This window comes from Nerophis ophidion, linkage group LG18 (genome assembly GCF_033978795.1).
Source record: "Nerophis ophidion isolate RoL-2023_Sa linkage group LG18, RoL_Noph_v1.0, whole genome shotgun sequence".
NCBI classification, from domain to species: domain Eukaryota; kingdom Metazoa; phylum Chordata; class Actinopteri; order Syngnathiformes; family Syngnathidae; genus Nerophis; species Nerophis ophidion.
This window is the reverse complement of record NC_084628.1, coordinates 28,900,263-28,916,086: the sequence shown is the minus strand read 5'-3', so window position 1 is coordinate 28,916,086 and position 15,824 is coordinate 28,900,263. Positions and strand designations below refer to the sequence as shown.

The 15,824-nt window shown below is 40.7% G+C and overlaps 1 protein-coding gene across 1 annotated transcript in view; it reads right to left on the bottom strand.

Moving 5' to 3' along the window:
- Positions 1–1,495: 1,495 nt before the first annotated feature.
- tmem91 (transmembrane protein 91) overlaps positions 1,496–15,824 on the bottom strand; it is a 44,277-nt gene continuing 29,948 nt past the window's right edge. Inside the window, exons 3-4 of the mRNA XM_061878393.1 lie at positions 9,016–9,162; positions 1,496–3,058 (exon numbers count right to left, since the gene is read on the bottom strand). Of these exons, the coding sequence (XP_061734377.1) occupies positions 2,903–3,058; positions 9,016–9,162 (303 nt within the window). The 3' untranslated portion in view covers positions 1,496–2,902. The remainder of the gene's footprint in view (positions 3,059–9,015; positions 9,163–15,824) is intronic.

The window sequence follows — 15,824 nt, the reverse complement described above, 5'->3', positions numbered from 1 at the left end:
TTACACCTAACACAATTTCCCAACTCATATGGAAACGGGGTTTGCACATAACTCCAAGGTGTGAGATGCCAACTTGAGATAGCATCTACTGCAGGGGTGTCCAATGTGCGACCCAGGGGCCATTTGTGGCCCTCAGCTTGTTTTTAATGGCACATTCTAAAAATACCATTAAAAAACATGAAAAAGTGGTAAAAAAAAAAAAGAGCGAACAGGTGAAATGTAATGAGTAAAAGTTCAAATGTTGACTATAATAACGCAATAATAACTCCTTAAAATGTTCATTCCTCAAAATATTATAATGAATCCAAATCAATGTTGTTCAAAATTATTGACCTGTTTCAAGGCTCCAACTATTTCACATTAAATATTCCACTTAGACATCTTTTCTGCGGAATATATACCATATTTTTTGTGTGTTTGCCTTATAAAAAACTAAGTTTTCTTTGATAAAAAGTGCATAAAACAAACATATTAAATAAAAAAATAAAAAACTAACTAAAAATAATACAAACTTGTATCAGATAAAGCGGGGGAGTTGGAAGTAAAAAAAAAAAAAAAAATACTTATTTTTAACACTTTTATGAGTGGGGCCCTTTTGGATACTCATTTTAGTAGGAGTACTCATTGTTTAAAAAAATAATAATTTAATAAAATCAATGTTATTGACCTAATGTAGCTCCAATTACTTCATATCAAATATTCCACTTTGACATACTGTTTGGGGGAAATATTGCATTCTTTGTGTTTGTCATATAAAATTTAAAGTTTTATCGGACAAAAATGGCACTAAAACATTCAAATAATATAAAACTTATAATCAGCCGGTAAATGAAGTGTCAAACGTTAAAAAAAAAAAAAGTATGACTTATTTTTTACTTTTTTAATGAGTAAAGCTACTTTAGATCCAGAATAATTTGTGGGATTTTTTTTTTTTTGAATGGCCATTGTTCAAATAAAATGCTGAATTAAAATCAGTGTTCTTATAAACGATTGACCTATTTCATATTCAAGGGTTAAATTACTTCACATCACATATTCACCTTTAAAATATAAAAAAATATTGCATTTTTTGTATTTGGATAGACCTGAAGATTTAGGTATTGAATATATATATATATATATTGTATGCGTGTGTGTGTATATATATATGTTATATGTGTGTATAATTGTGTGTGTGTATATATATATATATATATATATATATGTATGTGTGTGTCTATATATGTTATATGTGTGTATAATTATGTGTGTGTGTGTATATATATATATATATACACATATATATGAATGTGTGTGTGTGTATATATATATATGTGTGTGTGTATATATATGTGTGAGTGTATATATATGTGTGTGTGTGTGTGTATATATATATATATATATACACACACACACATTTATGTGTGTGTGTGTGTACATGTATATATACATATTTGTGTGTGTGTGTATACAGTGTATGTGTGTATATATATACATGTGTGTATATATATATATACAGTATGTATGTGTATATATGTATATATGTGTGTATATAAATATATATATGTGTGTAAATATATATGTGTGTATATATGTGTATATAAATGTTTGTATGTATATATATGTATGTATATACATATATACATACATATGTGTGTGTATATATATGTGTGTGTGTGTGTATACAGTATATGTGTGTATATATATACACGTGTATATATATATACATTTGTATATATGTGTGTGTATACAAATATATATATATATATGTGTGTGTAAATATATGTATGTGTGTATGGATACATATGTGTATATAAATGTTTGTATATATATGCATGTATATATATGTATGTATATACATATATACACGTGTATATATATATACATGTGTATATATGTGTGTGTATATAAATCTATATATGTCTGTGTAAATATATGTATGTGTGTATGGATACATATGTGTATATAAATGTTTGTATATATATATGCATGTATATATATGTATGTATATACATATATATACATACATGTGTGTATATATATATAAATATGTGTGTATATGTATATATGTGAATATGTATATCTACATATAAATATATGTGTGTGTTTGTGTATGAATATATATATATATGTGTGTGTGTATATATACATACATATATATATTTATTGTAAATATATAGTATATATAATGGTTATATATCTAATGTATATAAATTGTGTATGTACTGTATGAGTATTTATACTATGTATATACAATTGTAAATATATACATTCATAGATACAAATATATATATATATATATATATATATATAGTACGTTATATATGACGTAATTTTAACATTATTATGACTGAGACTTGCGGTTTCCCGGCACCATATTTGAAAGGAGCCCTGAAGGTAAAAAAAATTTAAAAAAAAATCTATATATTGTATTGGTTTTGAAAATGACAAATAGACCTTGATTTTTCAGTGTGCAAAAAGTCTGGACACCCCTGACATAGCGGACGCTAACAATGCTACGTAGCTAACTTTGTGCACCAAAGAAACGACAGTACTCATAACCCCTCGTGTAATGACACCAAGTCTGGTCCCTTGGAAGGTTTTGTGGGTCTGGCCCGCCATCCAAATAGAAACAAATCAACACAGCGAGGTCCCCCTGGGCTCACTCCTCTGCCCACACTTTCAGGACTCCTGTTCTTGGTGATGATATCTACAGTGTTTCTTCTACCTTTGGTTTAGCGAACGTGGCAACACACACACACACACACACATGGGTCAGAGAGCGCTGCAGGGGCCTAAATCAAACAAGTCAAAAGTCTCCTCAGAACTGAAAGGGGAAGAATGGATGCAGTAAAACGATGGTTATTCCTGTCGTTAGTACGACTGGCGTGCACAGGCTCCTTTGTTTAGTGGGCGTGGCCTCTTACGGCAGCTTGGCGGACAGGTAGGAAATGAGGGCGGCGATGGCGCAGACGTAGGTGATGATCCCAAACACGATGGAGAGGACAGAGAGCCACAGAGCCTGGCGAGACGCCGCGTTGGCCCCCTGGTAGTCGCCCTCCGCCGAAGCCTTGTTGGTCTGCAGGAAGACACGAGAGGTTCAGTGTTGCTTTTTAGAGATGACATAGCAGACAAGGCGGAGATGAAACATGTTTTTATGGCGACGGCGTCACTTCCTCCCTTGCACCAGACTATTGGGAATCTGTCAGCGTCCTCGTGGCTCTCATTAAACCTTAACGAAGGCCATCGATTGCACGGGACCGTCTCTGTCGCTCGCTGGAGCATTAATGGGACTGGGAGGGGACGGGACTAAAGTGGAGATGTCAGAGCTTTTCTCTTTCAGACATTTGTGTCGCCTCTTTTTCCACTGACCCTGACACAAACTGCACCCTTTTGTATGAAAGGGCTTTTGTTAAAGCCTAAAAACATCTCTGCCAGCAGGGGGCGCCAAATAACCTTGTTAAGCTTTGTCACAATATTTAATATGTACAATATACACACTGCAAGTATATACAGTCCTGGTCAAAAGTTTACATACACCTGTAAAGAACATAATGTCATGGCTGTCTTGAGTTTCCAATAATTTCTACAACTCTTATTTTTTTATGATAGAGTGATTGGAGTACATACTTGTTGGTCACAAAAAACATTCATGAAGTTTGGTTCTTTTATGAATTTATTATGGGTCTAATGAAAATGTGAGCAAATCTGCTGGGTCAAAAGTATACATACAGCAATGTTAATATTTGCTACTCCCACAACGGCGACGGGATCGTCTTCAGCGGCTCCTCCCATGACGATGACATGGTCTTTGGCGGCCCCTCCCACAACGACATCGTTTTTGGCGGCTCCTCCCACGATGACGACTGTCTTCGGCGGCTCCTCCCACGACGATGACATCGTCTTCGGCGGCTCCTCCAACGACGATGACATCGTCTTTGGCGGCTCCTCCAACGACGATGACATCGTCTTTGGCGGCTCCTTCCATGACGATGACATTGTCTTTGGTGGCCCCTCCCACGATGACATCGTCTTTGGCGGCTCCTCCCATGACGATGACATTGTCTTTGGCGGCCCCTCCCACAACGACATCGTTTTTGGCGGCTCCTCCCACGATGACGACTGTCTTCGGCGGCTCCTCCCACGATGACGACTGTCTTCGGCGGCTCCTCCCACGACGATAACATTGTCTTCGGCGGCTCCTCCAACGACGATGACATCGTCTTTGGCGGCCCCTCTGACAACGACATCCTTTTTGGCGGCCTCTCCCACGACGACGACTTCGTCTTTGGCAGCTCCTCCTAAAGCGTCGCCATATTCTTCGTCTTCGGCGGTTCCTCCCATGGTGTCGCCAGCTTTTTTGTTTCCAGTGGGCCGTCCCACAACACCGCCAGCTTCTTCGTCTCCAGCCGGCCGTCCCACAACACCGCCAGCTTCTTCGTCTCCAGCGGGCCGTCCCACGGCGTCGCCAGTTTCTACGTTTCCAGCGGACCGTCCGTCCCACGGCGTCGCCAGCTTCTTCGTCTGGGCCGTCCCACAGCGTCGCCTTCTTCTTCCTCTACAGCGAGCCCTCCCACGCCATTGCCGTCGCCAGTTTCTACGTTTCCAGCGGACCGTCCGTCCCACGCCGTCGCCAGCTTCTTCGTCTCCAGCCGGCTGTCCCACAGCGTCGCCAGCTTTTTCGTCTACAGCGGGCCCTCCCACGCCATTGCCGTCGCCAGTTTCTACGTTTCCAGCGGACCGTCCGTCCCACGCCGTCGCCAGCTTCTCTGTCTCCAGCCAGCCGTCCCACGCCGTCGCCAGTTTCTACGTTTCCAGCGGACCGTCCGTTCCACGCCGTCGCCAGCTTCTTCGTCTGGGCTGTCCCACAGCATCGCCTTCTTCTTCGTCTCCAGCAGGCCGTCCCGCGGCGTCGCCAGTTTCTACGTTTCCAGCGGACCGTCCCACGGCGTCGCCAGTTTCTTCGTCTCCAGCGGGCCGTCCCACGGCGTCACCTTCTTTTTTGTCTCAAGCAGGCCGTCCCACGGCAACACCAATTTCTTTGTTTCCAGTTGTCCGTCCCACGGCGTCGCCAGTTTCTTCGTTTCCATTGGGCCGTCCCACAGCTTCGCCTTCTTCTTCGTCTCCAACCGGCCGTCCCACGGCACCGCCAGCTTTTTCGTCTCCAGCGGGCAGTCCCACGGCGCCGCCAGTTTCTACGTTTCCAGCGGACCGTCCGTCCCACACCGTCGCCAGCTTCTTCGTCTGAGCCGTCCCACGCCGTCCCCAGTTTCTACTTTTCCAGCGGACCGTCTGTCCCACGCCGTCGCCTTCTTCTTCGTCTGGGCCGTTCCACAGCGTCACCTTCTTCTTCGTCTCCAGCCGGCCGTCCCATGGTGTCGCCAGTTTCTACGTTTCCAGCGGACCGTCCGTCCCAGGGCGTCGCCAGTTTCTTCGTCTCCAGCGGGCCATCCCACGGCGTCACCTTCTTTTTTGTCTCCAGCAGGCAGTCCCACGGCAACACCAATTTCTTTGTTTCCACTTGTCTGTCCCACGGCGTCGGGAGTTTCTTCGTTTCCATTGGGCCGTCCCACAGCGTCGCCTTTTTCTTCGTCTCCAGCGGGCCGTCCCACAGCGTCGCCTTCTTCTTCGTCTCCAGTCGGCTGTCCCATGGCACTGCCAGCTTTTTCGTCTACAGCGGGCCGTCCCATGGCGTCGCCAGTTTCGACGTTTCCGCGGACCATCCGTCCCACAGCGTCGCCTTCTTCTTCGTCTCCAGCCGGCCGTCCCACGCCGTCGCCAGTTTCTACGTTTCCAGCGGACCGTCTGTCCCACGCCGTCGCCAGCTTCTTCGTCTGGGCCGTTCCACAGCGTCGCCTTCTTCTTCGTCTCCAGCCGGCCGTCCCACAGCTTCTTTGTTTCCAGTTGTCCGTCCCATGGCATCGCCAGTTTCTACGTGTCCAGCGGACCGTCCGTCCCACGGCGTCGCCAGTTTCTTCGTATCCAGCGGGCCGTGCCACGGCGTCACCTTCTTTTTTGTCTCCAGCAGGCCGTCCCACGGCGTCGCCAGTTTCTTCGTCTCCAGCGGGCCGTCCAACAGCGCCGCCATCCTCTCTAGCTTCTACGGCTGAATCAGCTAGCCAGCCTTTTCCGAATGGCATTAAATCTACTCTCACTGACTTTATGGAAATTTCTTCTGTAGGGAATTCGCACGGCTGTGGTAGTTGTGACCCCACGATGCAGGAGACTGCAGGACCAAGTGCAGGTAAGAGTCTTTAGCACGCTGATGTGTTAGTACGCTAGCAAAAGAGTACCTCAGTGTTCACTCTTACAATAACAATGTTGCTACAGTTTGGTTATTGTACAGGTTAAACAACCTAAATGAAGTGTTTTTGACGCTTTTTAAATGCATTTCTAAAGTAATTTAGAGGTAGAATTCATGGCTAACAATAGCTGCGTTGCAAGCTACTTAGAACGAGACGATGTGTACATGTTAGAATGCAAAGAAAAACACTTTTTGTCCTCGTGTCTCTGATGATTGTCAAAGATTCCAAATAAAGTGCCGGACATAGTTATTGGCATTTTAGCTTGTGCTGTGAGTGGAGTATATACAGCATAATGTGGCTGGAACTGGAGCACATCTCTGGGACCAACTGGTTCTTGAAGAAGTCTAAATAAATCTTCAATGTCTGTCTCCAGGCAGGATTTTTTTCAAACATTTTTTTTAATGGGTCTACTCATGCTCGTAAATGTCATGTTGAGAAGTGAAACTAACTTTAGGGACTGAAGGTAAAAAAAATGTCTGTTAAATGGTAATGGTAAATGGGTTGTACTTGTATAGCGCTTTTCTACCTTCAAGGTACTCAAGGCACTTTGACAAAATTTCCACATTCACACACTGATGGCGGGAGCTGCCATGCAAGACGCTAACCAGGACCCATCAGGAGCAAGGGTGAAGTGTCTTGCTCAAGGACACACCAGAAGTGACGAGGTTGGTAGAAGGTGGGGACGGAACCAGGAACCCTCAGGTTGCTGGCACGGCCACTCTCCCAACAGCGCCACGCCGTTAATACCTCTTTTTTTTTTTTTTAAATGATTCCTGTTCAATATGAAGAGACATAACAACCTGGAAACCACTTTTAGAGGGTTCTTATACAATATACACGCAGCAATACAAGCAGTCCTCCTCTCCAAGGTTCTCATAGTCATCATTGTCACCGAAGTCCCACTGGGTGTGAGTTTTCCTTGCCCTTATGTGGGCCTACCGAGGATGTCGTAGTGGTTTGTGCAGCCCTTTGAGACACTAGTGATTTAGGGCTATATAAGTAAACATTGATTGATTGATTGAGTGTGATATCATGTGCAATACAAGAGGGCCTGCAGGGTGTTTACTTGTGTGTGATATCATGTGCGATACAAGCTGTCCTGCAGCGTGTTTACTCGTGTGTGATATCATGTGCAATACAAGCAGTCTTGCAGCCAGTTTACTTGTGTGTGAGATCATGTGCGATACAAGCGGTCCTGCAGCATGTTTACTTGTGTGTGACATCATGTGCGATACAAGAAGTGCTGTAGCGTGTTTACTTGTGTGTGATATCATGTGCAATACAAGCGGTCCTGCAGCATGTTTACTTGTGTGTGACATCAAGTGCGACACAAGAAGTGCTGCAGCGTGTTTACTTGTGTGTGATATCATGTGCGATACAGGCAGTGCTGCAGCGTGTTCTTTGGTGTGTGATATGTGTGATACAAGCAGGTCTGCAACGTGTTTACTTGTGTGTGATATTTTGTGCGATACAAGCAGTCTTGCAGCTCGTTTACTTGTGTGTGTGATATCATGTGCGATAAAAGCAGTACTGCAGCATGTTGGTGTGGGATATCATGTGCGATAAAAGCAGTCCTGCAGTGTGTTTAGTAGTGTGTGATATCAAGTGCAATACAAGCGGTCGTGCAGGGTGTTCACTTGTGTGGGATATCATGTGCGATACAAGCAGTCCTGCAGCATGTTTACTTGTGTGTGATATCATGTGCGATACAAGCAGTCCTGCAGCGTGTTTACTAGTGTGATATCAAGTGCGATACAAGCGGTCTTGCAGCCCGTTTACTTGTGTGTGTGATATCATGTGCAATAAAAGCAGTACTGCAGCATTTTTGTGTGTGATATCATGTGCGATACAAGCAGTCCTGCAGAGTGTTTACTAGTGTGTGATATCAAGTGCGATACAAGCGGTCCTGCGGGGTGTACACTTGTATGTGTGATATCATGTGCGATACAAGCAGTCCTGCAGCGTGTTTACTAGTGTGTGATATCAAGTGCGATACAAGCGGTCCTGCAGGGTGTTTACTAGTGTGTGATATCAAGTGCGATACAAGCGGTCCTGCAGGGTGTTCACTTGTGTGTGTGTGATATCATGTGCGATACAAGCGGTCCTGCAGGGTGTTCACTTGTGTGTGTGTGATATCATGTGCGATACAAGCGGTCCTGCAGCTCGTTCACATGTGTGATACAAGCATTGTATGTGGGGAGTTTACTTACTTACTTTGAGACACTTGTGATTTAGGGCTATACAAACATTGATTGATTGATTGATTATGTTTGATATCGTGAGGTGCCCAAAGATTCACTCCCCTAGTATACATGCTAGGCTATAGGGAACAAGTATCTTTCAGCTACACAACAGCTAAGCACACAATAGCACACAAGCTAGACATAGGAATTCTTTGAAGAATATCGCAGTGTCAAACGTGACACATGTCAAAATAAACAAGTATCAAATAGGGGACAGAAGCCTCATAGAAAGCATCCAGTAACAAACGTGTCCGCATCATTCAACTTACTGCTTCATGAGCTCAACTTCTTGAGTTATTGTCGCCAGAAAAACAATTACCACTCCACTTCAACTTTAAGACAGCATAAGTCCATTTCAGGCAGGTAATTATAAATATGTTGCATTGTCTTCTGTTTCACTCATTTCTCTTCATCAAACTTCTTCTAACATTCCACACCACTCAATAAAATATATTAGATTGTGTGTGTTTGTGTGTGTGTGTGTGTACCTTCTGCGAGAGGTAGAAGGCGGCGATGCCCAGGGGCCAGAAGCAGCAGAGCATGGAGAAGAAGGCGAGGCCCAGGTAGTCCTGAGGGATCATTAGAGGGAAGTTGCTGTCGCTGTCACTGTCGCTGAAGTCTCCCATGGACGAGTCCTGAGGGACAAGGTGGACAGGTCAGTCCCTATACCAGACCCTCACCACACCAGTCCAAGGTCTACTGCGGTACCACACTGCTGCCAAAGTGCCACTCAGTGGGCCCCAGCTAAAAATACTATGACAAAAAAACATTCAAAAGTCAAAGATCCTCTAGATCATAGGAGCATGTTGCTGTTTTTGGAATCTACTACAAAAACACTAGTCAAAAATCTTCCATTTCACAGGAGCATGTTGCTGTTTTTTTTAGAATCTACTTCCAAAACTAGTCAAAGACCCTCTATATAACAGTAGCATTTTGCTGTTTTTTGGAATCTACTACAAAAACACTAGTCATCCATCCATCCATCCATTTTCTACCGCTTATTCCCTTTTTGGGGTCACGGGGGGCGCTGGCGCCTATCTCAGCTACAATCGGGCGGAAGGCGGGGTACACCCTGGACAAGTCGCCACCTCATCGCAGAAACACTAGTCAATGATCCTCTATATCACAGGAGCATTTTGCTGTTTTTTGCAATCTACAACAAAAACACTAGTCAAATATCCTGTATATCATAGGAGCATATTGCTGTTTGTTTTTTTAATCTACCACAAAAACACGTGTCAAAGATCGTCTATATCACAAGAGCATGTTGCTGTTTTTTGGAATCTACACCAAAAACACTAGTCAAAGATCCTGTATATCATAGGAGCATATTGCTGTTTTTTTTTTAAATCTACCACAAAAACACGTGTCAAAGATCGTCTATATCACAAGAGCATGTTGCTGTTTTTTGGAATCTACTACAAAACACTAGTCAAAGATCCTCTATATCACAGGAGCATGTTGTTGTTTTTTGGAATTTACTTCAAAAACACTAGTCAAATCTCCTGTATATCACAAGAGCATATTGCTGTTTTTTGGAATTTACTACAAAAACATTCATCAAAGATCCTCTATATCACATGAGCATGTTGCTGTTTTTTGGAATCTACTACAAAAACACTAGTCAAAGATCCTCTATATCACAGGAGCATGTTGCTGTTTTTTGGAATCTACTACAAAAACACTAGTCAAAGATCCTCTATATCACAGGAGCATGCTGCTGTTTTTTTGTAATCTAAATATAGATTAGCGCTTTTCTACCTTCAAGGGACTCAAAGCGCTTTGACACTACTTCCACATTCACCCATTCACACACACATTCACACACTGATGGAGGGAGCTGCCATGCAAGGCGTTAACCAGCACCCATCAGGATCAAGGGTGAAGTGTCTTGTCCAAGGACACAACGGACGTGACGGAGTTGGTACTAGGTGGGGATTGAACCAGGAACCCTTGGGTTGCGCGCGGCCACTTTTTCACTGCGCCACGCCGTCCGTGCATGTTGCTGTTTTTGGAATTTAGTACAAAAACATTAGTCAAAGATCCGCTATATTAGTGGTCCCCAACCACCGGGCCGCAGAATATTTTTTTATGACAAAAACCTCCCTTTTTCATGACAATGAAAACATTTTTTTAAAAAGCCGGGCCGCGGTACAAATTATTAAGCGTTGACAGGTCCGCAGCTACAAAAAGGTTGGGGACCACTGCTCTATATCACAGGAGCATGTTGCTGATTTTTTGGAATCTACTTCCAAAACAGAAAAGAACTTCTATATCACAGGAGCATGTTGCTGTTTTTTTTGGAATCTACTTCCAAAACACTAGTCAAAGATCCTCTATATGACAGGAGCATGTTGCTGTTTTTGGAATCTACTTCCAAAACACTAGTCAAAGATCCTCTATATCACAGGAGCATGTTGCTGTTTTTGGAATGTACTACAAAAACACTAGTCAAATATCCTGTATATCATAGGAGCATGTTGCAGTTTTTTGGAATCTACAAAAAAAAACACTAGTCAAAGATTGTCTATATAACAGTAGCATTTTGCTGATTTTTGGAATCTACTACAAAAACACTAGTCAAAGATCCTCTATATCACAGGGGTACGTTGCAGTTTTTTGGAATCTACAAAAAAAACACTAGTCAAAGATCCTGTATATCACAGGAGCATGTTGCTGTTTTTTTGGAATCGACTAAAAAACACTAGTCAAAGCTCCTCTATATCACAAGAGCATATTGCTGTTTCTTAGAATCTACAACAAAAACACTAGTCAAAGATCTTCTATATCACAGGTGCATGTTGCTGTTTTTTGGAATCCACTTCCAAAACACTAGTCAAATATCCTCTATATAACAGTAGTATTTTGCTGTTTTTTGGAATCTGCTACAAAAACACTAGTCAATGATCCTCTATATCCCTCGATATCACTGGAGTATGTTGCTGTTTTTCGGAATCTACAACAAAAACATTAGTCATAGATCGTCTATATGACAGGAGCATGTTGCTGTTTTTGGAATCTAATGCAAAAACACTAGTCAAAGATCCTCTATATCACAGGAGCATGTTGCTTTTTTTTTTAAATCTTTTTACAAAACACAAATTAAATATCCTCTATATCAGTGGTCCCCAACCACCGGGCCGCCCGATTGGTACCGGGCCGCACAAGAATTTTTTATAAAGAAATAAAAATTTTTTAATTTTTTTTATTTTTTATTTTTTATTAAATCAACATAAAAAAACACAATATACACTTACAAATAGTGCACCAACCACAAAAAACTCCATTTTTCATGACGAAAACGTCCCTTTTTCATGACAAAGAAGAAAAGAAAAAAAAAGGACACCCCCCGGGCCGCGAGACAAATTATTAAGCGTTGACCGGTCCGCGGATACAAAAAGGTTGGGGACCACTGCTCTATATAACAGAAGTACGTTGCTGTTTTTCAGAATCTACCACAAAACACTAGTCAAAGATCTTCTATATCACAGGTGCATGTTGCCGTTTTTTGGAATCCACTTCCAAAACACTAGTCAAATATTCTCTATATAACAGTAGTATTTTGCTGTTTTTTGCAATCTGCTACAAAAACACTAGTCAAAGACCCTCTATATCCCTCGATATCACTGGAGTATGTTGCTGTTTTTCAGAATCTACAACAAAAACATTAGTCATAGATCGTCTATATGACAGGAGCATGTTGCTGTTTTTGGAATCTACTTCCAAAACACTAGTCAAAGATCCTCTATATCACAGGAGCACGTTGCTGTTTTTGGAATGTACTACAAAAACACTAGTCAAATATCCTGTATATCATAGGAGCATTTTGCAGTTTTTTGGAATCTACAAAAAAAAACACTAGTCAAAGATTGTCTATATAACAGTAGCATTTTGCTGATTTTTGGAATCTACTACAAAAACACTAGTCAAAGATCCTCTATATCACAGGGGTATGTTGCAGTTTTTTGGAATCTACAAAAAAAAAACACTAGTCAAAGATCCTGTATATCACAGGAGCATGTTGCTGTTTTTTGGAATTTACAACAAAAACACTAGTCAAATATTCTCTATATAACAGTAGTATTTTGCTGTTTTTTGCAATCTGCTACAAAAACACTAGTCAAAGACCCTCTATATCCCTCGATATCACTGGAGTATGTTGCTGTTTTTCAGAATCTACAACAAAAACATTAGTCATAGATCGTCTATATGACAGGAGCATGTTGCTGTTTTTGGAATCTACTTCCAAAACACTAGTCAAAGATCCTCTATATCACAGGAGCACGTTGCTGTTTTTGGAATGTACTACAAAAACACTAGTCAAATATCCTGTATATCATAGGAGCATTTTGCAGTTTTTTGGAATCTACAAAAAAAAACACTAGTCAAAGATTGTCTATATAACAGTAGCATTTTGCTGATTTTTGGAATCTACTACAAAAACACTAGTCAAAGATCCTCTATATCACAGGGGTATGTTGCAGTTTTTTGGAATCTACAAAAAAAAAACACTAGTCAAAGATCCTGTATATCACAGGAGCATGTTGCTGTTTTTTGGAATTTACAACAAAAACACTAGTCAAAGATCGTCTATATCACAAGAGCATGTTGCTGTTTTTTTGGAATCGACTACAAAACACTAGTCAAAGCTCCTCTATATCACAAGAGCATATTGCTGTTTCTTAGAATCTACAACAAAAACACTAGTCAAAGATCTTCTATATCACAGGTGCATGTTGCTGTTTTTTGGAATCCACTTCTAAAACACTAGTCAAATATCCTCTATATAACAGTAGTATTTTGCTGTTTTTTGGAATCTGCTACAAAAACACTAGTCAATGATCCTCTATATCCCTCGATATCACTGGAGTATGTTGCTGTTTTTCGGAATCTACAACAAAAACATTAGTCATAGATCGTCTATATGACAGGAGCATGTTGCTGTTTTTGGAATCTAATGCAAAAACACTAGTCAAAGATCCTCTATATCACAGGAGCATGTTGCTTTTTTTTTGGAATCTTTTTACAAAACACAAATTAAATATCCTCTATATCAGTGGTCCCCAACCACCGGGCCAATCGGGCCGCACAAGAATTTTTTATAAAAAAATAAAAAAAATAAAAAATTTTTTATTTTTTATTTTTTATTAAATCAACATAAAAAAACACAATATACACTTACAAATAGTGTACCAACCACAAAAAACTCCCTTTTTCATGACGAAAACGTCCCTTTTTCATGACAAAGAAGAAAAGAAAAAAAAAGGACACCCCCCGGGCCGCGAGACAAATTATTAAGCGTTGACCGGTCCGCGGATACAAAAAGGTTGGGGACCACTGCTCTATATAACAGAAGTACGTTGCTGTTTTTCAGAATCTACCACAAAACACTAGTCAAAGATCTTCTATATCACAGGTGCATGTTGCCGTTTTTTGGAATCCACTTCCAAAACACTAGTCAAATATTCTCTATATAACAGTAGTATTTTGCTGTTTTTTGCAATCTGCTACAAAAATACTAGTCAAAGACCCTCTATATCCCTCGATATCACTGGAGTATGTTGCTGTTTTTCGGAATCTACAACAAAAACATTAGTCATAGATCGTCTATATGACAGGAGCATGTTGCTGTTTTTGGAATCTACTTCCAAAACACTAGTCAAAGATCCTCTATATCACAGGAGCATGTTGCTTTTTTTAAAAATCTTTTTACAAAACACAAATTAAATATCCTCTATATCAGTGGTCCCCAACCACCGGGCCGCCCGATTGGTACCGGGCCGCAGAAGAATTTTTTATAAAAAAAAAAAAAAAATAAATAAATAAAATGTATTTATTTATTTATTAAATCAACATAAAAAAACACAATATACACTTACAAATAGTGCACCAACCACAAAAAACTCCCTTTTTCATGACAAAGAAGAAAAAAAAAAAAAGGACACCCCCCCCCCGATCCGCGAGACAAATTATTAAGCGTTGACCGGTCCGCGGATACAAAAAGGTTGGGGACCACTGCTCTATATAACAGAAGTACGTTGCTGTTTTTCAGAATCTACCACAAAACACTAGTCAAAGATCTTCTACATCACAGGAGCATGTTGCTGTTTTTGTAATCTAATACAAAAACACTAGTCAAAGATCCTCTGTATCACAGGAGCATGTTGCTGTTTTTCAGAATCTACAACAAAAACACTTGTCAAACATCCTCTATATCAGAGGACCATGTTGCTGTTTTTGTAATCTACTACAAAAACACTATTCAAAGATCCTCTATATAACAGGAGCATGTTGCTGTTTTTTGGAATCTACTACAAAACACCAGTCAAAAATCCTCTATATCACTGGAGCATGTTGCTGTTTTTTGGAATCTACAACAAAAACACTAGTCAAAGATCCTCTATATCACAGGAGCATGTTGCTTTTTTGGAATCTACTACAAAAACACTAGTCAAAGATCCTCTGTATAACAGGAGCATATTGCTGTTTTTAAGAATCTGCAACAAAAACACTTGTCAAAGATCCTCTATATCACAGGAGCATGTTGCTTTTTTGTAATCTACAACAAAAACACTATTCAAAGATCCTCTATATTACAGGAGCATGTTGCTGTTTTTCAGAATCTACAACAAAAACACTATTCAAAGATCCTCTATATCACAAGAGCATGTCTCTGTTTTTTGGAATCTACTACAAAAACACCAGTCAAAGATCCTCTATATCACAGGAGCATGTTGCTGTTTTTTGGAATCTACAACAAAAACCCTAGTCAAAGATCCTCTATATCACAGGAGCATGTTGCTGTTTTTCGGAATCCACTAAAAAATACTAGTCAAAGATACAAATATTTGACGAGAGCTGTCTTGGCATTTGAAGGACCTACCACAAAAGATCGTTGTAAGGATCTTTTGTGAAAATACTTAACAAAGATCCTGTATATTGCTCTTCATTCTACTGCAGTCTCCTGCACCAATACTAGTCAAAGATCCTCTATATGCTAGGAGTCATCTGCTTTTTTTAAGATATCTGCTGGAAATACTGGGTAAACATTTGTCAAAGATCATCTCCACGAAGTAGGGATGTGTTAGGAAGTGATGCTTATTTTACAGTCTTCCATATTTAATCTGTGAAAGATGGAAACATTGGACATGTCACAGCTTTGTTCTTGCCACTAGAGGGTGCTATTTTTGTAATGTTCTGCACAAATGCTTGTCAAAGATGCGACAGCAAGGGCTGCTATTTTTAATCATCTCGGCAAAAAAACTGAAGGATGAATTTGTCCTTCATATGAACATTG